Here is a 24424-nt window from a genome sequence, read left to right as displayed (position 1 = left end):
CATTTCGTTCAGATTTGCAGTATCTACAGTAATTTGCTTTTGTTTGTTAGCACTTCATTGTCTTTCTGCCAAACTGCAAGACGTGATCTGATCTGATCATTGAAGAATGCAAGAGTGACTTCATTTAACTTCCACACATCTTTCTTGATTCATAGTCATTCAGCAATTCTTCTTGCCTTGTTGCTTTATGGATTGCTGTGAAGAGTTTGCCGGGAGAGTGTGCCGGGAGAGTTTTTGAAGTGGAAAACTCATTGCACTGGGTAGTTCCACTCTCTCCGACCTCAGAAGTTGGGGTCCTGTGGTACAAACAAGCATCACAAACTGGGGTCTTTCTTGGTTGCAGTGGACGACCATGACTTCTCCTGTGCCTTGTCATGCCCTTTCTCAGCATGGAGCGTTGCAGCACCGCCTTCCTGGCTACTGGATCTCACTGTAGATCTCTATCTGCCCAGTCCGCATCTGACTTCGCATACTAGGACAGGCATGACCCCATCTTACCAAGGTATGAGGCTGCAGGCTATCCTCACCTGGTTCAGCCCGCCTGTCGAAGCGGTGTACCGGGGCATGGCCACTGTCGCATGCAAATAGCTACTTGGAGCCGCAGGTGAGAGCTGAGTGTCTGGTGGGGACTAAAGGTGAGTGAGCTGCCCCAAATAGTCATGACAAGCCCCTTCACCAGAGGAGAAACCAAGCATCAAATCCACCCAAGTCACAAAGTGTCTTTCTAATATTGACTACATCTTTTCTCCCCCCACAATATGAATTTGTTAAATTTGCTTACGAAAACAAATTACTAAAGCACATTGGAAAACAATATTACATAAAAATTAATCTTTGGTTATTAGCACTAAATAGGTCTTGTAAATTTGCCAGCCTTCTCTGCCAATGCTTGATTTTAATGAAGTCTAAAGAATAAGTAACAAAAATCAGTCTTTGTTTCAGTCAGATTATAAGCTGTCTTCAACTCTGCATTAGTAAAACACAACAGGTTAAATCCGTACATGCTCTCACAGAATTTGGTGAGGATGCTGGGCTTTTCCTGGTTCCTTCTCTGCCGAAACCAGCGTTGAATTGTGCGAACATCCCAATCCAGTTGCTTGGAAAGCCCTTCCAACCTCTTCTCATCTGGATGCTGAAAATAAGAAGAATTTAGCCAATTCAGAATTTCTTCTTGATAAAGAAAAATCAATCTACATTTACATTGTATGGCAGTGTTTCTCATCTTATAACAGACATTGAGACAAACAAGAGGGTACACAAAGGTCTATGAGATGGTTTGTTTAACTGAGGGTTTAAGAGTCGTGAGGAAGAGGGAGATTCATGGAATTTCAGTATTTACTTTCTTAATAGCAAATTATACACCAATACATTTCTTTCATAAATTATTATTGTTAAATCACTGTGCAAATTATTGCAGATTTCATATGACGTTAAACTGACAATTATTTCAATGATAGGTTATGCTGCCTCACTTAAGTAAAAGAAGAGACCCAAGAGACTGCAGATACTGGAAGCTTGATGCAGGTCTCAACCTCAAATGTCGAATTGCCTCTAAATTTAGCGTAACATTTAAAACTTTGTCAAACTTCTATAGATATATGATGGAGAGTGTATTGACTGGCTGCATTACAGCTTGGTATGGAAACACGAATGCCCTTGAATGGAAAATGCTATAAAAAGTAGTGGGTACGGCCCAGTCCATCACAGGTAAAGCCCTCCCTACCATTGAGCACATCCACGTAAAACAGCACTGTAGGAAAGCAGCATCCATCATTAGGGATCCCCACCACCCAGGACATGCTCTCTTCCTGCTACTGCCAACAGGAAGAAGGTACAGGAGCCTCAGGACTCACATCACCAGGTTCAGGAACAGTTACTACCCCTCAGACATGAGGTTCTTGAACCAAAGGGGATAACTTCACTCAATTTCACTTGCTCCATCATTGAACTGTTCCCACAACCAACGGATTCACCTTCAAGGACTCTTCAACTCATGTCCTTGATATTTATTGCTTATTTATTTATTATTTTTTTCTATTTTGCACAGTTTGTTGTCTTCTGCATTCTGGTTGGACGCCCTGGTTGGTGCAGTCTTTCACTGATTCTGCTATATTTATGATTCCATGGATTTATTGAGTATGCCTGCAAGAAAATGAAGTTCAGGTTTGTAGATAGAACTAGGACATAGAAATCTACAGCACATTACAGGCCCTTCGGCCCACAATGTTGCGCTGATCATGTAACCTATTCTGGAAACTGCCTAGAATTTCCCTGCCGCATAGCCCTCTATTTTTCTAAGCTCCATGTACCTGTCTAAGAGGCTCTTAAAAGACCCTGTTGTATTCGCTTCCACCAGTGTCGCCAGCAGTGCATTCCACGCAGCCACCACTCTCTGTGTGAAAAACTTACCCCTGACAACCCCTCGGTACCTCTTTCCAAGCACCTTAACACTATGCCCCCTCGTGTTAGCCATTTCAGCCCCGGAAAAAAGCCTCTGGCTATCCACATGATCATTGCCTCTCATCATCTTATACACCTCTATCAGATCACCTCTCACCCTCCATCACTCCAAGGAAAAAAGGGCAAGTTCACTCAACCTATTCTCATAAGGCATGCTCTCCAATCCAGGCAACATCATTGTAAATCTCCTCTGCATTCTCACTATAGTATATGGTGATATTTTGATAATAAATTTACTTTGAAGTTTAAACTTTGATAATTATTTCCATCTGTAGATGCTGCTCAACCCGTTGAGTTCCTTGAACAGTCTGTTTTATGTAGAAGTACTGCATATGGGAGTGTAAATGTAGATTTACTAACCTCAAGGTCCTCTCTTCTTTAAACAAAGGCCAGACCAGTTTCCACCACACCCTTGTGGTCTTCCTGAACATCCCACGCTAAGCAACTGCTTTCTCAATCCCATTCACTTCCTTGAGCTAAAAGGAGCTACTAATGGACACTTCTTAGCCTCTTCCTGTCATGTAAAAAATATTTTTTATGCAATGCTATTCAGCTCCTTTGCCACACTTCTTTTTCTGAAACAATGATGGGTTCTTTGGAACTGAAAATTTTAATTGCCTATGCTATATCTTCACTGGCTGCAGGCATGGTATCGTTTGGGAAGGAAGCAATTATGATGACTGAGGATTCAATCAAAATGTTTGGTAGTGGTATAATGCCAAAATGTTGTTCGTTTCCATGCCTTGTGGCACATCGGGCAGTAACCTTGCTGTTTCTTTAGTAATTTGTCTGTATTTTTTTTACAAGGCCCCAGCCATGGACCCTCCTGAGGGTTTGTGCTGCTCAAAAGCTTTTTTCACCCTCTTACGGTCCGGAAAACTTTCAATCAAGTTCAAAGCAACACACAAAAAATGCTGGAGGAACACAGCAGGACGTGAAGAAGGGTCTCGGTCCAAAACGTCGACAGTTTACTCTTTTCCATAGACGGTGCCTGGCCTGCTGAGCTCCTCCAACATTTTGTGAGTGTTGTTTTAGATTTCCAGCATCTGCAGAATTTGTCCTTTTTGAAATCAAGTTCAAGATCAGTTTATCATCATTCAACTGTACACATGTATACTGCTAAAAAGAAAATAAATTAAATATAATTAAATATTAAGCAAATAATAAAAATAATACTTTTGTTTATAATCACATTAAACATATAAATAAAACATTAAGAATAATTAGATTATAAACAAAATGTATCACTTACCTTCTTCCACCATTTTAGAGAAAAAGGGTGACCCCTTCAAATTAATGAGTGGATTTGTTAGATGATAAATATAAGGCCCTGGCTCACTGTTGAGACCAGGGCACAGCAAGAGGTCAGAAGTTTTCCTATCAGACCCCTAATACTTTCCATAGATTAGCACTGCAACTAGTAGTTGTGGAAGTTGGAAGGCAGAGAAATGTGCCAAAACTAGATTGTATTTCTACAAGAATATCCAGCTGGGCTTCAGTGTGTTCTGATGCAATAAAATTACTATTGATTAATATTGTCAAACCTCTGCATAGACAGGCCTTTAATTTAATGATATTGAGTGTTCAAATCCACTCTCACCAGTAAGAGGATAAATTTATTTAACATAGGGTGTAAGGGGGGAAATTTAGAGCAGAGGTTCCCAACCTTTTTTTAATGCCATGGACTAATACTGTTAAGCAAGGTGTCTGTGGACCCAGGCTGGGAAACCCTGAGGTAGAGAAACTCCAAGGCCCAGACTCTGAATGAACCAGGTCATGAGACATTGTTGGCAACTCTGGCGGACCTGCCCAGCAGTGTTCAACATGTGACGAGGAGCTGTTCATATTCTGCCAGGTTATTATGCACAACACTGAAAGATTAATTTTCCCCTCAATTCCTTAATAATTTTACCCAAATTTTTCCTTCTTGAGAAAGCGTCAGTTGACTCTTGCCCTAAATTGTAGATACTGAAATAGAAAACTTACCACAAAATGTAGATATTTCATGGTGAATATATGTTAGTATTTTATTTCACTTTATCGTTGACTCCAAATTAATCTCAAATAATCAGAGTAATCAACTTGAATCCCTTTCTCCTATCGTCCACTCTCTTCTCCCATCAGATTCTTTCTTCTCCACCCCATGACCTTTCCTACCCACTTGGCTTCACCTATCACCATCCAGCTAGCCTCCTTACCCTCCCCCCAGCATTTTATTCTGGCATCTTCCCCCTTCCTTCTCATTCCTGATGAAGGGCCTTGGCCTGAAATGTCAACTATTTATTCTTTTCCATAGATCCTCTTTGACCTGCTGAGTTCTTCCAGCATTTCGTGTGTGTTAACCTGAATAAATCCTGTAAACAGTCAAAAGGTTTTCTCGAGTTGCAGTCCAAAAATAGTATTTGGAACACAAGTAAGTGCTAGGAGAATCAGTATATTGCAAAAGAGCAGGGGTTCCCAGTCTTTTTTATGCCATGGACCAATGCCATTAAGAAGGGGGTCCATGGATTCCAGGTTGGGAACCGGTGCAATAAAGCGAACAGTGGAACTGAAATTGCCTCAGCTTCAATGTTACGTTCCACTTGTACCCTTTAACTTGTTTTCTAATTGACAGCCTGCAGATGTATCAAATGTGCAGACAATGGATATTCCTTTATAACCGTAGAAACCAAAACCATTGAGAGACTGAGTGGAGGAATAGACAGTGTGTGACGTGCTTCCAAATAACTGAGTTCCAAGTCAATAAAAAGTACGTTCAATCCTTTATTATCAAACCAGCAAAGACGGGCGATCAAAATTAGCAATAACAGAATTAATGTAATAAACAGTCAACAAAAAATATTCGTCCCCTACTAAATCTGTCTCTAATGAACCTCACACAAAGCGTGAATACATGACTACTCATTTACTTCTACCACATCCCAAACAACGTGACATAGTACCGTAACCCATAATACGAAACGCAACACAAAATACAATACAGACAGAAGACAGACACAAGGCTCCTACAATAATCATGTCTCCCTTCTAATATATATCCTACCCACCCCAAAATACAGAATTTCTGTGATTTCTGGGTTGATTCACCAGGTCGATCCAGAACAAAGTGAGTAAGACAACTTCTGAAAACCGAACAAACCAGAATAATAAATTAGCAACATGAATAGATGTCAAAATGAGGAATTAAAGTGAAAAACTTGTTCAAATAGAGAAGGTGTCCAGGAATAGCCTTGCCTTCTTGCTTGCTCGATTGTGCTCAGCACAAGAACTTCCCCAATAAATCAAACCATCAGTGCTGGATCCACTTTAACTGGAGGAGAGGACCAGCTTCAATCAACGACTTTAAAATCAGAAAGGGCTTTGAAAAGAACAATTTCCCCTGGTTGAAGAGTTATTAAAGACAGACATTTGAAATGATCACCAAAATACAGAGAGGTTGTGAGGAATTTATTTCAAGTTGCTTGGAACATTCAGTACTTCACTACAAGGTTGAGACAAAAATCAATGAATTGCTGCTGTGTGCTGAAGTGGGTTAACAAAGGTTACCCATGACATGTAGGCTGAAAGGTGGACAGCAAGGTTGCCAAGGCTTACAGTCTCACCTTCTCACCGTGATAAACTGTGACAATTACTTGTGTTGACAATACTGAACTTCCCTCCAGCCTGATACCACCCCATCAAGCTAGATCAAAACACGCAACTCCATTTTCTCAGCATTTAGTCAGCTCGACACCAGCTCCATTTTCAGTTGCCACTGCTTAGACAGTTCCTCTGTGAATGCAGTGATGGCCTCCTTTGGCAAGGAACGCACTCAAACATGAATGAATGGTCTAGAAAGAGTGGGCATGGAAAGGATGGTTCCAATAGTTGAAGGATCTCGGACCAGGGGGCACAGCCTCAGAATGCAGGGACATCCCTTTAGGAAGGACTTCTTCAGCCAGAGTGTGGTGAATTTTTGGAAGTCATGACCACTACCATGGATAGCTGTGGAGGTCAAGCCAGTGTATACTTAAAGCAAGGGTTGATATGTTCTTAATTAGTAAGGATATCAAAGGTTACATGGAGAAGGCAGGAGAATGGTATTCAGAGAGAGAATGAATCAGCCATGATGGAATGGCAGACCAGACTTGATGGGCTGAATGGTCAGATTCTGCTCCAATGTCTTATGGTCTCATGGAAACAATCCCAAATACACTTTGTGCTGTACAAGTCTGGGCTCCTTTGTGCACTAATTCTTCAAATTCATGAACCTGGTTGGAAAATCATGGACTATGTTGTATCGTGCATGAAAAATTGACACCACACTATCAAATCTTTAAACAAATCTCCTCTTGGATGACATGTTTATTTAGATAAAAGTTATTTAGACCATTGAAAATAGTAAGAATGAGGTGTTTTTTTTTTACAGGTAGGCCAAGCAGGGTGGCCATATTGAGGAGGGCAGGCCTGAGGTCAAAGTGCTGGCTTTGGTGATTGTTCAGCTTCAGTGAAGACGGTAAGCAGAAGGGCAGACAGGTAGCCCACTGTTCCACTCTCTCTACACTCATGACTGGGGGGATGGAGATATAGTTCAACCGCCATCTATAAATTCACTGATAACAATATTGTTATTGGTAGAATCACAGATGGCAATGAGGTGGTGAACAGGAGTGAGGTAGACCAGTTGCTTGAGTGGTGTCCCATCATAAACTTCACACTCAAGATCAGGATGACCAAGGGATTGATTGTGGACTCCAGGAGGGGTGGAAGCTGGGAGAACACATGCCAGTACTCACAGCGGGGGCCAATGGTGGAAAGGGTGTGCAGTTTCAAGTTCTTGTTGTCAATATCTCTGAGTCTTTGTTTTGTACAATCACTAAGAATGCATGCTAGTGGCTCTTCTTCATTAGGTGTTTGTAGAGATTTGGTATTTCACTAGGCTCTTGTAAATTTTTACTGATGGAGAGCACTGTGACTGGTTACATCACAGCCTGGTCTGAAGGCTCCAATGCACGGGACTGAAGGAGTTGCCGAAAGTTAGACACTCAGCCAGCTCCATCACAGACACGGCCTTGCCTGCCATATATTCTCACGGGCAGGTTTGTCAGAGATGTTGGGGAGAGTTTAAACCAGCAGTCCCCAACCACCGGGCCGCGGACCGGTAACCGGGCCGCAAAGCATTTGCTACCGGGCCGCGAGGAAACAATATGATTTGGCGATATGAGTCAGCTGCACCTTTCCTCATTCCCTGTCACGCGCACTGTTGAGCTTGAACGCACGCGAGGTCATTACCCGCGTCATCCTCGAGCTTGCAAATGATGGCGGGCTGAAAAGTATGTTTGACATAACATCTCTGCCGGCATTCTGGATCAAAGTCAAGGCTAAATATCCTGAGATAGCCACGAAAGCACTGAAAACGTTGCTTCCATTTCCAACATACCTCTGCAATGAATGCAATGAAAACTAAATTGCGGAATAGACTGGACATAAGGAACCCCCTTCGAGTATCGCTGTTTCCCATCACACCTCAATGGGACTGTGTTGTTGCAGGGAAACAAGCCCAGGGCTCCCACTGACTCAGTGATATTGGTGTGTTGCAATGATTTTATATGTTCATACGGGGAAAATACGCGCTGTGTGTTTAATATCCAAACGTTACTTAGAATGTTATGATGCTATTGATTTATAAGTGACTTATATTATACTGTATAACCATATAACAATTACAGTACAGAAACAGGCCATCTCTGCCCTTCTAGTCCGTGCCGAATGCTACTCTCACCTCATCCCACCGACCTGCACTCAGCCCATAGCCCTCCGTTCCTTTCCTGTCCATATACCCATCCAATTTTTCTTTAAATGATAATATCGAACCTGCCTCAACCATTTCTACTGGAAGTTTGTTCAACACTTACTTCAAGCTCCCCTGTCCTCCCCTGATAATTGACTTAACACTATATTCATGCGAGGAAAATATGCGCTGTTAAATATTCAATTAATTAGATAAACCCTTTTGGAAACAAAATTGAGTGTATTAGCCACTCATCACCTATATTCCGGTCGTGATTAACACCACCCCCCCCCCCGCACCCCGTACAGAATCGCCAAAAAGGATTTGTAGGAGAAAAATCGGCAGGTCACGACGCGCATGCGCACTTGTGCCCGCGCAAGGCCTCATGGTCATTGTAGTTTTTTTCTGGGTAAACACAACATATTTGACTGCCGGTCGCAAGAACGTTGTCAATATTAAACCGGTCCACAGTGCAAAAAAGGTTGGGGACCCCTGGTTTAAACTGACTTGGCAGGGGGGTGGGAACTGGATGGAGTGAAGGGACTCAGGATAGAACGGATGGTAAGAAAGTAAAGATAGCGTGTAGTCAGATTGTCAGGAAGGGCAGACAGGTGATGGGACTTAGTTGCAGCCAACAGGCTGAGTATCAAATCATTAGGGATGCAGAATCAGAAAGGATAGCAAATACGGTACTCAAGGTGTTGTATCTAAATGCCCGTAGTACGAGAAATAAGGTGGTTGATCTTGTTGCAATATTGCAGATTGCCAGGTACAATGTTGTGGTCATAACTGAATCGTGGCTGAAGGATGGTTGTAGTTGGGAGCTGAATGTCCAGCGTTACACGTTATATCGGAGTGATAGGAAGGTAGGCTGAGGGGGTGGTGTGGCTCTACTGGTAAAGAATGGCATCAAATCAGTAGAAAGATGTGACATAGGATCTGAAGATGTTGAATCCATGTGGGTTGAGTTAAGAAACTGCAAGGGTAAAAGGACGTTGATGGCAGTTATATACAGGCCTCCCAACAATGGCTGGGAGGTGGACCACAGCTTACAACTGGAAATAGAAAAGGCGAGTCAAAAGGGCAATGCCATGGTAGTCATGGGAGATTTTAACATGCAGGTTGATTGGGAAAATCAGGTTGGTAATGGACCTCAAGAGAGTGAGTTTATTGCATGCCTAAGAGAGAGCTTTTTAGAGCAGTTTGTCATTGAGCCTACTAGGGGAACCCGCTATACTGGATTGGGTGTTATGTGATGAACTGGAGGCAATAAGGCAGTGATCACATATGATTGAGTTCAACCTGAAATTTGATAGGGAGAAAGTCTGATATACCAGTATTTCAGTGGAGTAAGGGAAATTACAGTGGGATGAGAGAGGAGTTGGCCAAAGGTAATTGGAAGAAGCTGCTAGCAGGGATGTCAGCAGAGCAGCAATGGCGTGCATTTCTGGGAAAAATTAGGAAAATGCAGGACATCTGTATTCCAAAAATGATACTCAAAGGGTAACATAGTACAACCATGGCTGACAAGAGAAGTCAAAGCCGTTGTAAAAGCAAAAGAAAGGGCATACAACAAAGCAAAAATTAGTGGGAAGACAGAGGATTGGGAAGTTTTTAAAAACCTACAGAGGGCAACTAAAAAGATGTAGAAAAGATGTAGTCAGAGAAAGTACTCAGGAAGCTGAATAGGCTAAAGGTCGATAAATCTCCTGGACCAGATGGAATGCACCCTCATGTTCTGAAGGAAGTAGCTGTGGAGATTGTGGAGGCATTAGCGATGATCTTTCAAAAGTCGATAGATTCTGGCATGGTTCCGGAAGACTGGAAGATTGCAAATGTCACTCTGCTATTTAAGAAGGGGGCAAGGAAGCAAAAAGGAAATTATAGACCTGTTAGCTTGACGTCGGTGGTTGGGAAGTTGTTGGAGTCGATTGTCAAGGATGAGGTTACAGAGTACCTGGAGGCATATGACAAGATAGGCAGAACTCAGCATGGATTCCTTAAAGGAAAATCCTGCCTGCAAACCTATTACAATTTTTTGAGGAAATTACCAGTAGGCTAGACAAGGGAGATGCAGTGGATGTTGTATATTTGGATTTTCAGAAGACCTTTGACAAGGTGCCACACATGAGGCTACTTAACAAGATAAGAGCCCATGGAATTACAGGAAAGTTACATACATGGATAGATCGTTGGCTGATTGGCAGGAAACAGAGAGTGGGAATAAAGGGATCCTATTCTGGTTGGCTGCCGGTTACCAGTGGTGTTCCACAGGGATCAGTGTTGGGGCCGCTTCTTTTTACATTGCACATCAACGATCTGGATTATGGAATAGATGGCTTTGTGGCTAAGTTTGCTGACGATACGAAGATAGGTGGAGGGGCCGGTAGTGCTGAGGAAACGGAGAGTCTGCAGAGAGACTTGGATAGATTGGAAGAATGGGCAGAGAAGTGGCAAATGAAGTACAATGTTGGAAAGTGTATGGTTATGCACTTTGGCAGAAAAAATAAACGGGCAGACTATTATTTAAATGGGGAAAGAATTCAAAGTTCTGAGATGCAACAGGACTTGGGAGTCCTCGTACAGGATTCCCTTAAAGTTAACCTCCAGGTTGAGCCAGTAGTGAAGAAGACGAATGCAATGTTGGCATTCATTTCTAGAGGAATAGAGTATAGGAGCAGGGATGTGATGTTGAGGCTCTATAAGGCGCTGGTGAGACCTCACTTGGAGTACTGTGGGCAGTTTTGGTCTCCTTATTTAAGAAAGGATGTGCTGACATTGGAGAGGGTACAGAGAAGATTCACGAGAATGATTCCGGGAATGAGAGGGTTAACATACGAGGAACGTTTGTCCACTCTTGGACTGTATTCCTTGGAGCTTAGAAGAATGGGGGAGACCTCATAGAAACATTTCGAATGTTAAAAGGCATGGACAGAGTGGATGTGGCAAAGTTGTTTCCCATGATGGGGGAGTCTAGTACGAGAGGGCATGACTTCAGGATTGAAGGGCGCCCTCTCAGAACAGAAATGCGAAGAAATTTTTTTAGTCAGAGGGTGGTGAATCTATGGAATTTGTTGCCACAGGCAGCAGTGGAGGCCAAGTCATTGGGCGTATTTAAGGCAGAGATTGATAGGTATCTGAGTAGCCAGGGCATCAAAGGTTATGGTGAGAAGGCGGGGCAGTGGGACTAAATAGGATAAAATGGATCAGCTCATGATAAAATGCCGGAGCAGACTTGATGGGCCGAATGGCCTACTTCTGCTCCTTTGTCTTATGGTCTTATGGTCTAAAAAATATCATTAGAACGGAAAAAGATGAAACATGATAGCAAGCTAGCAAATAGTACAAAAGTTTTTTTCAAGTATTTTAAAAATAAAAGAGAAATGAGAGTGGATATAGGACCACTAGAAAATGAGGCAGGAGAAATAGTAACAGGGGACAAGGAGATGGCTGACGAACTAAATGAGTATTTTGCATCAGTCTTCACTGTGGAAGACACTAGGAGTATGCCTGATGTTGTAGTGTGTGAAGGAAGAGAAGTGAGTGCAGTTACTGTTACAAGAGAGAAAGTGCTCAAAAAGCTGAAAAACCTAAAGGTGCATAAGTCACCTGGACCAGATGAACTGCACCCTAGGGTTCTGAAAGAGGTAGCATTAGGGATTGTGGTGGCATTAGAAATAATCTTTCAAAAATTATTGGACTCTGGCATGGTGCCCAAGGATCGGAAAATTGCAAATGTTACTCCACTCTTTAAGAAGAGAGGAAGGCAACAGAAAGGAAATTATAGACCAATTAGCCTGACCTCAGTGGTTGGGAAGATGTTGGAGTCAATTGTTAAGAATGAGATTATGGAGTACTTGGTGACACAGAACAAGATAGGACAAAGTCAGCATGGTTTCCTTCAGGGAAAATCCTGCCTGACAAACCTGTTGGAATCCTTTGAGGAGATTACAAGTAGGATAGATAGACCTCCCTGCTCTTAAATTCAATCCCTCTAGCAATGAAGACCAACATTCCATTTGCCTTCTTGAAAGCCTGCTGCACCTGCAAACCAACCTTTTGTGATTCATGTACAAGCACTCCCAAGTCCCTCTGCACAGCAGCCTGCTGCAATTTTATACCATTTGGCTTTGGCTTAAATGTAATATTTTTCATGGTCATGGATTAGCTTGGGCTTTTGGCTTCCCTGCATCATGGTGCACAGTCCCCCAGAAAGAGTTCCTTTTGGTCTGGATGAAATCTTCTAGCTAAAGTTTTCACTGAGCAACATCTGCATTAATAATAATACAATTCATTTACTCAATTTATTGAGATACAGTGTGGGATAGGCACTTCTGGGCCTCCAAGCCGCACTGCCCAATCCCCTGATATAATCTGAGACTATTCACACGACAATTTTCAATCACCAATGAACTGACCAACCGTCTTCGGACTGTGGGAGGAAACTGCCCCCCCCCGCCCCAGAGGAAACCCATGTGATCATGGGAAGAACGTACAAACTCCTTACAGGCAGTGGTGGGAATTGAACCGGAATTGCCTGCACTGTAAAGCGTTGTGCTAACCATTACACTACTGTGCCACTCCTTTTAGTGTAGAGCATCCAGCTGCAGAGTTTTTTAATACCACTATAATTTCTTGAGTCAGTACAGTAAACAGCATTTCAATTTGGGACATTACTTTGGATGGCTGTAGGTGAGGGAGCAGAAATAAGGTCATCAAACCATAAGACTATAAGACATAGGAGCAGAAGTAGGCTATTTGGCCCATCGAGTCTGCTCCGCCATTCAATCATGGGCTGATCCAATTCTTCCAGTCATCTCCACTCCCCTGCTTTCACCTCATACCCTTTGAAGGCTTGGCTAATCAAGAACCTATCTATCTCTGCCTTAAGTAAGCCCAATGACTTGGTCTCCACAGCCACTCGTAGCAACAAATTCCACCGATTTACCACCACCTGACTAAAGTCATTTCTCCGCATCTCAGTTCTAAAAGGACGTCCTTCAATCCTGAAGTCATGTCCTCTTATCCTAGAATCTCCTACCATGGGAAATAACTTTGCCATATCTAATCTGTTCAGGCCTTTTAACATTCGGAATGTTTCTGTAAAATCCCCTTTCATTCTCCTGAACCCCAGGGAATGCAGCCCAAGAGCTGCCAGACGTTTCTCATACAGTAACCCTTTCATTCCTGGAATCATTCTTGAGAATCTTCTCTGAACCCTCTCCAATGTCAGTATAACTTTTCTAAAATAAGGAGCCGAAAACTGCACACAATACTCCAAGTGTGGTCTCATGAGTGCCTTATAGAGTCTCAACATCACATCCCTGTTCTTATATTCTATACCTCTAGAAATGAATGCCAACATTGCATTCGCCTTCTTCACAACTGACTCAACCTAGAGGTTAACCTTTAGGGTATCTTGCACAAAGATTCTCAAGTCCCTTTGCAGCTCTGCATTTTGAATTCTCTCCCAACCTAAATGATTGTCTGCCCATTTATTTCTTCCACCAAAGTGCATGACCATACACTTTCTAACGTTGTATTTCATTTGCCACTTCTTTGCCCATTCCACTAAACTATCTAAGTCTCTCTGCAGGTTCTCTGTTTCCTCAACACTACCCATTCCTCCACCTATCTTCATATCATCGGCAAATTTAGCCACAAATCCATTAATACCATAGTCCAAATCATTGCCATACATCATAAATAGCAGCGGTCCCAACATCGACCCCTGTGGAACTTCACTGGTAACTGGCAGCCAGCCAGAATAGGATCCCTTTATTCCCACTCTCTGTTTTCTGCTGACCAGCCAATGTTCCACCTATGCTAGTAACTCCCCTGTAATTCCATGGGCTCTCGTCTTGCTAAGCAGCCTCATGTGCGGCACCTTGTCAAAGGCCTTCTGAAAATCCAAGTACACCACATCTACTGCATCTCCTTTGTCTAACCTGCTTGTAATTTCCTCAAAGAATTGTAGTGGGTTTATCAGACAAGATTTTCCTTTTAGGAACCATGCTGGCTTTGGCCTATCTTGTCATGTGCCTCCAGGTACTCCTTAATCTCATCCCTAACAATCGCTTTTAACAACTTCCCAACCACTGATGTCAGGCTAACAGGTCTATAGTTTCCTTTCTGCAGCCTCCCACCCTTCTTAAATAGCGGAGTAACATCTGCAATTTTCCAGTCATCTGGTACAATGCCAGAACGTATCAATTCTTGAAAGATCATCATTAATGCCTCTGCAAGCTCTCCAGCTACTTCCTTCAGAACCCGAGGGTGCATTCCATCAGGTCCAGGAGATTTATCCACCCTCAGACCATTAAGCTTCCTGAGCACCTGCTGAGTCGTAATTTTCACTGCACAAATTTCACTTCCCTGACACTCCTGAATGTTCAGTATACTGATGTCTTCCACTGTGAAAACTGATGCAAAATATGCATTCATTTCCTCTGCCATCTCTGCATCTCTCATTACAATATCTCCAGCAGCATTTCATATTGGTCCTATATCTGCCCTCAACTCTCTTTTATCCTTTATATACTTCAAAAAGCTTTTAGTATCTTCTTTGATATTGGTCACCAGCTTTCTCTCATAATTCATCTTTTCCTTCCTAATGACCTTCTTATTTTCCCTCTGCAAGTTTTTAAAAGCTTCCCAATCCTCCATATTCTCACTAGCTTTGGCTTCTTTGCATGCCCTCTCTTTTGTTTTTACTTTGGCTCTGACTTCACTTGTCAGCCACGGTAGTGTCCTTCTTCCATTCGAAAATTTCTTCTTACTTGGAATATATCTGCCTTGCACTTCCCTCATTGTTCGCAGAAACTCCAGCCATTGCTGCTCTGCTGTCCTTCCTACAAACGTCCCTTTCCAGCAACTTCAGCCAGTTCCCCTCTCATGCCATTATAATTTCCTTTATTCCACTGAAATACCGACACGTTGGATTTTATTTTTTTCCCTCTCAAATTTCAATGTGAACTCGATCATATTGTGATCATTGTTCCCCAAGGGTTCCTTAACCTCAGGTTTCTCTTATCACCTCTGGATCATTGCACAACACCCCCTCCAGAACAGCCGATCCACTGGTGGGCTCAACAACAAGCTGTTCTAAAAAGCCATCCCTTAGACATTCTACAATTTCTCTCTCTCACGGTCCAGTACTGGCCTGGTTTTCCCAAACCACTTTCATGTTAAAATCCCCAACGATCACCATGACATTGCCCTTCTGACAAGCCTTTTCTATCTCCTGCTGTAGTTTGTAATCCTCTTCCCAGCTGCTGTCTGGAGGCCTGTATACAGTTGTCGTTGGGGTCCTTTTACCCTTGTCATTTCTTAACTTAATCCATAGAGGCTCTACACCATCAATCTTATGTCATCTCTTTCTAATGATTTAATATCATTTCTTATACACAGAGCCACACCACCCCCTCTGCCTACTATCCTATCTTTCCGACAAACCGTATATCCTTGGACATTCAGCTCCCAATGGCAGTCACCCTTTAGCAAGTTTCAGAGATGGCCACAATGTCATATTTACCAATCTGTAGCTGATTTTCAAGATCGTCCATTTTATTTCTTATGCTGCGTGCATTCAAATGCAACACTTTCAGTCCAGTATTTGTTGCTTTCTGTTTTAACTGCACCACGTCTCTACTGCCCTGTAACTCATCCCACTGGCTGTGATTATGCCTTATCTCCTGCCTATTCTTTCTATAATCTCTGTTGCACGCTATCTTTGATTTATTTCTGTTTTCCCCTTCCTCAACCCTATGACTCTGGTTCCCATCTCCTGCCAAATTAGTTTAAACTCTCCCTAAGAGCTCTATTAAATATGCCGGCTAGGATCTTGGACCCCTTTGGGTTCAGGTGAAACCCATCCTTTTTGTACAGGTCATTCCTCCCCCAGAAGAGGCCCCAATGATCCAAGAATCTGAAGCCCTGCCCCTTACGCTGGTCTCTCAGCCACACATTAATACGCCTGATCATGCTATTTTTGCATTTGCTAGCACGTGGCACAGGCATCAATCCTGAGATTACCAACCTGGGGGTCCTGGCCTTCAGCTTCCTACCTAACTCCCTGAATTCTCTCTTCAGGCTCTCCTCCCTTTTTCTACCTCTGTCATTGGTACCAGCGTGTAACAAGACTTCTGGCTGTTCACCCTCTCCCTTCAGAATACTCTGCACCCGATTCGAGACATCCCGTACCCTGGCACGTGGGATGCCAGGGTACTGCCTGTGGTCCAGCATGATTTAAAACCCTTCAGTAGATTAAAATATCAGGTATCCAGTGAAATGCAGAGCAGAAAACTTTAGGTTCTTCAGGTCAGCTCTCAAAATATTCCTGAATGAAGTGAGTCACAGTAGGAAGCGCAATCTGTAACAAAGGATGCAGTCTTTTGTATTCCTAATTTCCCTGTTTACCATTTACATCCCCATCCCTCCAGAGTAACATTGCAACCTTGGCTGGTGTAAACAAGTCTTGCTGCCTCTCAGGGTAGGTGAGCTGGCTTTGTGGCAGCTTGCTACTGGAACAACTGAGGATGGTAGTCCCATCTGACATCAATCTGGTGACATTCCCAGTCAGCATCCACCATGTACAATGCTCTTGGGTAACCCAGACCTGATCCAATTAAATAACTTGCTAATTCAGAAAGGAACTACTTAATGCAAAAAGCAACATCTATTTCATATATCATCAGTAGAAATTGATGCTTTTGCACATGAACTAGTGCTTCTTGGCATGATAACTCTCCTGCCTCTCATCTGATATATTACAGGAAGCGGTAGTTGTGACAGCTTCCTGAGGCACTTCGCTTATGATTCAGCAGCTTGCTTATCTTGACATGTGGCCGATCCACACGATCCTGCCTGCTTCTTACGCGGGCGACAGCATCGGCGGCCTTTAGCAATGGCTCTTATCAGAAGCTGCTGCCATAGGAGAGCCAATGATAAATGAGAGCACTCTTGGTTCGCTTGCAAGTCTGCTCATAGTGCATGCCTGACCAGGTTTGGAAACCTCTAAGCTTGTTGACACTGCCTGTTGCTACATCATGGTGTGTGGACCACAGCATCATCACTGAGGGCATTCCTGAGAAATGCTCCCATTTCCCCCAATGCACAAAACTTCCCCCGTTTCTGTCTCTGATGCTATGTCACTGCAGTGCACAAGTTTTCTGACTTTTGGGATAAATTTCAGAAGAGTGGAGGAATCTGTGAGACAGTGCAGAGAGAAAACTGTTACCAAAAAAATGGAGCCACCATGTCTATGAGGCATCTTTCATTTACTTGCCCCAGCCTTGCAAAGGGGCCTTTGATGGTGCTGAACCTCCATTCTGCAACTGCCATTCAGTCACTACTTCCTGCCCCAATCACAGCAGGGGAAGTGATCTATCATGTGTGTTTCACCTCCAAATCAGTAAAATCCTCCACTATACCTGACTCGGTATTGGGGTCTGCTTTAAGTGGTGATGATGTAGAGTGCTGTGAGCTAATGCTGGAGAAATCTAGATTGTAGCTCTCGTGGTGAAGCATGCCTAAAATAGACGGAATACTTTGTTAGAAATTTTTAATACAGAAATATTACACAATTTTCTGCATCGTTGCTTCTTCTGGCCTATTGAATTACTGTATATTGGCAATAGGGAGGTGTGTATTTATAATCATACAAACCAGGTGAGTTTTCAGTGTATCTACTCTTGCACCATTTTTGGCACGCACATCTTTGCAGCTGATGAATATCTTAAAAGGCGAAAGATTAGGCCTGTTAAATTCCTTCTTCCCATCTGTGTTCCTCTCGCTGTTAGGGGAAATATAAAAATACAAGTGAACAATTTAAAAATGTTTACCATTTATTTTAGCAGAAACAGACTTTTTTTAACTGAGGCTCAGATGAATGAAATGTGTCTTGATGACAGAAAGTATGCAGGAATATATGAGAGCCAACTAAATCTATTATGAAGAATAAACTTTATTTTAGATACCCTCCATCCTCACCTGTTGAATGACCTCAAAATGACGTTCCGCGTGATGATCTTCTGCACCTGCTTCACCACTGGGTTTTTTTCGCGACTTTGTAGAGCGGATGTCACGATGCCTTGATAGGATGTGTTCAGGCTTTCTGACTTTCTCTCCATTTCTCGCAAAATAAAATTACTTCATTGCTAGATTTAGTCTCAATGTGCCAGGCAGAATTCATGCTGGTGACTTCTAATGAGCTCCTCAATTGTGCATTATTCATATCACTCCCAAATAGATCCAAGCTTCTAGAAATTTCTAAATGAAGTTTGGTACTCAAGTACTGATGTTGAAACAAAATTTATGGAGCAGGCCACTCCAGCCTTTCAAGCTGTGTCACCCAGCGATGCCCTGATTTATATATAATAACCAATTAACTGACCAACTGGTATGTCTTTGGACTGTGGGGTGAAACTGGAGCATGCGGAGGAAACACACACGGTCACATGGGGAGAACATACAAACCCCCTACAAATAGCAGCGGGAGGAATTGAACCCAGGTGGTGACATGTACTGTAAAGCATTGTCCGAGCCTCTAACGTACCGTGCTGCCCCGATAATAGCAATTTCAGTCCCTTTTGGATTCCATATTTGTAAATATGTATTTGTGAAGTCTACCAGGACAAAGTATAGATAGTGAACATTCTCCTCTAACAGGTTTCAAACATAATTAATCACTTTTGACAGACTGGTTAATTACTGTTAATTTCCCCAGGTGGCAGGATGGAAATGCGACTGTACCAAAGGAGGCGTAAGGCGCTTCTTCCTTCTGCTAGCCTGCAAGTCACCTTTGGGCAAGGTGTAGCCCCTGCTTAGTCCACTGGATCTGGTCATGTGACACCAAGGGAGGGTCATATGAGCAGCTGGTGCATACCAAAGTCCTATTTATGTGACTACTGATACCAGGCAGACGGTCTCTGAAGAGTATTGATAATGGCTGGGGTCACCCATCTTGTAAAGACACTGCACAGGAGGTGGCAATGGCAAAACACTTCAGTAGAACTATTTGCAAAGAACAATCATGGTCATAGACCATGATCGCTCATGTCATATGACATGGCAGGTAATGATGACTATTAACATTACAGTATAGCAGCTTCCTTGCAAGCTCAATGTATATTTCTGAAGGAATATAATAATTTGACATTACAGCTGTTCAAAGAGATAAGATACAAAACGTTACAGATGTTATCGTATGTGGTGATATGGGGAGGTGGAACAACTTCTTTTATCAAGTCTTCTTGTAGTTCTTGTCTTATATAAATCCACTTTGACTGCAGAGAACATATAAACTACTTAAACATTTAAACCATTCACTGAAAGAGGACAGCGAGAAGGAAGAATGTCAATGTCTAAGATCAATATTTATAAAAATCAAATCTCAAAATGTGTTATACTGCACTTTCGGTTGGTGAATGCTTGCCTTTGTGATTGCAGTGAAGACTTTTTCCAGGATTGCATTTGGCTGAGCTTTCTGTGGCCCATTCGCTTGGATTTTGAGGCTTAAAGCACATGGTTTGGCAATGAACCTGCAAAAGTACACAAATTATTAAATATTATGAGTAAACCTGCATCCTAAACTCACATTCAAGCCTTACTTCAGATAATAGTTGCAATAAAACAAATATTATTAAAATATTTGTTTTTCTTTTATCGAACTTCACAGAGGTTCTGGAATATTTCTTTTCCCTCAGCGATTTTACTGTAATTCTTACAAATTATCATCTAGAATTGTATAAATAAGTGCCTTCTATTGGTCAGGGTTGACAAGGATGTTGTGTCCCAGCTTCTACATGATATGCAGCCAGTACGCAAGCCAGGGCAGTACAATATGGAGAGCAAACTGTTGCCCATTTAGCAGGCTCCCAATCTCCACTCAGCTGATGAATTCAATGGAATGGCAGTGACCAATACAGTTTGGCACCAATGGCATTGTAGGAGTTGCCAGTTAGCTTTGAACTCAGCCTTAGGGACTCCAAGTCCAGATTTTTCCTTGGGGTTTACACCTGAAGCCAGCCCCATGTGTGGGTATAGACACAAAGCAGCAGAGCTTTGAGATTGCAGTTTTCCATCTACTAGATGAGCTGCCAACCATTGCTGATGAGCCCCATCTGCCCAAAGTGACTGGGTTTAAGTCACAAGTAACCTGCCTTTGCCTGTTCTCCTGTCAGTAGAAATGGTTCCGCCCGGCTTAGTAGCTAAGCCACACGTGAAGGCCAGGAGCTGGACTTGGTTGTCAGGGGCTATTTGAGATACATGCCATTGGGAGTATTTCATAGGAGCTTGTCCACATTACCTCCCCTGGCCATCACAACCTCAAGGAACCCATAGAATGAATGTACAAATGAATTAACAAACTAATTTAATAGTCAGTGGAAAATATCAACCACAACTTTGTAGAAACACAGGAGAGTATAGATGCTCGAATCTCCTCTGTGAACTGTGTGAAGCATCTTCTAGAAAGTTCTGGAGCAAAGAACAAACTGCTGGAACTTAGTGGTTCAGGCAGCATCTTGGGAGGCAATCTTTTGAGCAAGACCCTGCAGCGGTTTGCTTTTTGCTCCAGAACTTTCTGGAAGATACTTCACACAGTTTAAAATCTAATTTTAAGAGTTAGCTTTGAGGAAGTGTCATAAGACCATAAGATATGTGAGCAGAAGTAAGCCATTTGGCCCATCAAGTCTGCTGCACCATTCAATCATGGACTGATCCAATTCTTCCAATTCTCCACTCCCCTGCCTTCACCTCATACCCTTTGATGCCCTGGGTAATCAAGACCCTATCTATCTCTACATTGCTCATGGCAACAAATTCCACAGATTTACCACCCTCTGACTAAAATATTTCTCCGCATCTCAGTTCTAAATGGTCATCCTTCAATCCTGAAGTCGTGCCCTTTTATCTTAGAATCCCCTACCATGGAAAATAACTTTGCCATATCTAATCTGTTCAGGCCTTTTAACATTTGGAATGTTTCTATGAAATCCCTCCTCATTTTTCTGAACTCCAGGGAATACAGCCCAAGAGCTGCCAGATGTTCCTCATACAGTAACCCTTGCATTCCCAGAATCATTCTTGTGAATCTTTTCTGAACCCTCTCCAATGTCAGTATATCTTTTCCAAAATAAGGAGCCCAAAACTGCACACAATACTCCAAGTGTGGTCTCACGAGTGCCCTATAGAGTTTCAACATCATATCCCTGCTCTTACATTCTATACCTCTAGAATGAATACCTTCTTCACAACCAACTCAACCTGGAGGTTAACCTTTAGGGTATCTTGCACATGGACTTCCAAGTCCCTTCATTAATTGATTCACTTTCTGATTCCCCAGAGTATTTGCACTATTTGCAGCATTATGATGGAGTGTAGTTCCATCACACACAGAACTTGATAGATTGCTGAAGATCCCAATCCGTTTGATTGCCATCATATGAACATACCAAACATTCACTCTATGTAGCTCTATCACCTGTATACCCTGGTTACAGTGCGCTACATCCAAAAAAGGGGCTGAAACCACCTACCAAGACTTTCTTTTAACAACAGTGCCCAAAACGAGTAACACTAAAGAGGACGAGGACACGCTGACATCACATAGTATGGCTCACAGCTCGTACAGCTGCTGCCTTGCAGTACCCAAAGCCAGAGTTCAATCCTGACCTCAAATGCTATCCGTGTAGATTTTGTATGTTCTCCCTGAGACTACATGAACACTCTGGGTGCTCTGTTTACTTCCACATCACAAAGACCTGTGAGCTGATAGGTTAATTGGCCATAATGAATTGACCCCGCTGTATAGGGGAATGTAGAATCTGAAAAGTTGGTGAGAACTTGTGGAGAACAGAAAATGGGAGGAAGAACCAGTATTCAATGAGTTTTACTGGATGGTTGAAGGTTGGCCTGAGCTTGCTTGGCTAAAGGGCTTGTTTTCATGCTACATAAATCTACGTCCACAAGATTTAAGGCCATAATATATAGGAGCAGAATTGGGCCGTCGAGTCTGCTCTGCCAGTTCATCATGGCTGACCCATTTCCCTCTCAGCTCCAGTCTCCTGCCCTTATTCGAAGGCTGTGTTCTCTGGTCTTAGACTCCCCACCAGAGGAAGCATCCTCTCAAATCCACTCTATCGAGGCCTTTCAACATTCAATAGGTTTCAATGAGGTCACCCCTCATTCTTCTGAATCCCAGTGAGTATAGGCCCAGAGCCATCAAACGCTCTTTATATGACAAGCTTTTCAATCCCGGAATTATTTTCATGAACCACACCACTCTCTATTGACTTGCAAATATATTATTGTTGGTTCTAAATCCTGGCCAGTATTAAGCATATTGATGAATGCACTACAACACTCAATCTGCTTAGCCACAGAACTGCATTACTGCACTTGTCTCCCACAGGATCTGAAGGAACCCTATGTCAGGCCCTGGGGATTCAACCACTCTAATTTGCCTCAAGACAGCAAGCACCTCTTCCTCTGTGATCGATATGACTTCACTGCTACTTTGCCTCAGTTCTATAGACTCTGCGTCGATCTCCCAAGTAAGTACAGATTCAAAAAATTAATTTAAGATCTCATCGATCGCTTTTGGTTCCACTCAGATTATCATTCTGATCTGCCAGTTCTGATCTTCCAATATCTTCCAATTTTGGCCTCTGCAATCCTTTTGCTCTTAACATATCTGTAGACACTCTTGTGCCTAGCGTCTCTTTATAGACAAACAATCAATCTATGTGCATGAGCCATCTTAAGTATTTATATTTATTATGATTTTAATATTGTTCTCTTTATCTTATTGTGTTTTTCGTGTTGTATTGGATCTGGAATAACAATTATTTTGTTATCTTTTATATTTCTGTACCAGAAATGACACTAAACAATCTTGAATTCAATGTATTCACCTTATGACCTACACAGCTTGAGAGGGAGGCTCACCAAAACTCTTTCAATGGCAAATAGGTATGGATAACGGATGCTGGCCTTGACAGTTTTGATGATATCCCATAAAGAGTAATAATTATTAAAAAATGCAAGCCTCGCTTGCAGTATAAATGAAAACTGATTGCCTGGCCAAAATGTCCCATTTCTTTTATAGACACAGCACAGTACAGGCCCTTCGGCCCACAATGTTGTGCTGACCCTCAAACCCTGTCTCCCATACAAGCCCCCACCTTAAATTCCTCCATATATTAAAATATATACTCCATATATTTTCAATATGTTTTTATATCCTACATGAATTAAATGGTCATATTTTAATACAATGATGTGGTTATTTGAAAATATTCAGAATTGGTTATTGTTCTTGGGTTATCAGAGTCATGCGCAAAGTTAGTGTCTTTAGTGTAGTGTGTGTGTGTGTGTGTGTGTGTGTGTGATTGTTTTATAATAGATTTCCTATGACAGCAGCTATATTTCTTTAGGAGCTTGAGGAGATTTGGTATGACAGCAAAGACACTGGCAAATTTCTACAGATGTACTGCGGAGAGTATTCTAACTGGCTGTATCACCCGCTGGTATGGGGGGGGGGGCAGCACTGCACAGGATCAAAATAAGCTGCAATAAGTTGTAAACTCAGTCAGCTCCATCGTGGGCACTGGCCTCCCCAGCATCCAGGAGCGATGCCTCGCCTCAAAATGGCGGCATCAATTATTAAGGACCCCATCACCCAGGATATGCCCTCTTCTCGTTGTTACTGTCAGGGAGGAGGTACAGAAGCAGCTTTTTCCCCACTGTCATCTGATTTCTGAAAGGACATTGAACCCATGAGGTGTAAGGTGCTCTTTCCCTCTGCTAGCCTGCAGGTTACCCTTGGACAAGGTGTAGCACTTGCTTAGCAACCCCCAGCCCCGATCTGGGGATGACAAGCCATTGGAGCAGGTGGTGGATGATCCTATGAGCAGCTGGTGCATATCACCCGGTTACGTGGCCAGTCAGACGATCTCTGAAGAGTATTAAAAATGGCTGGAGTCACACGTCTTGTACAGACACTGCCCAGAAGAAGGCAATGGCAAACCACATCTGCAGAAAAATTTGCAAAGAATACTCATGGTCATGGAAAGACTACGATTGCACTTTTTATACAACACGGCACATAATGAAAGAATGGATACTGCTTAATGTAATTTACAGGTTTTGTTATTATATATTGCAATGTACTGCTACCACATAACATTCAAG

The 24424-nt window shown here is 42.6% G+C and overlaps 1 protein-coding gene across 1 annotated transcript in view; it reads right to left on the bottom strand.

The window, feature by feature from the left end:
* Positions 1-24424, bottom strand: part of cers6 (ceramide synthase 6) — a 327420-nt gene that overhangs the window by 221355 nt on the left and 81641 nt on the right. Inside the window, exons 2-3 of the mRNA XM_063052361.1 lie at positions 19665-19770; positions 1002-1132 (exon numbers count right to left, since the gene is read on the bottom strand). Coding sequence (XP_062908431.1) covers positions 1002-1132; positions 19665-19770 — 237 coding nt within the window. The remainder of the gene's footprint in view (positions 1-1001; positions 1133-19664; positions 19771-24424) is intronic.

Source organism: Mobula hypostoma, chromosome 6, assembly GCF_963921235.1.
Source record: "Mobula hypostoma chromosome 6, sMobHyp1.1, whole genome shotgun sequence".
Taxonomy (NCBI): domain Eukaryota; kingdom Metazoa; phylum Chordata; class Chondrichthyes; order Myliobatiformes; family Myliobatidae; genus Mobula; species Mobula hypostoma.
The sequence above is the reverse complement of the archived record's forward strand: the minus strand, read 5'-3'. Positions and strand labels throughout refer to the sequence as shown.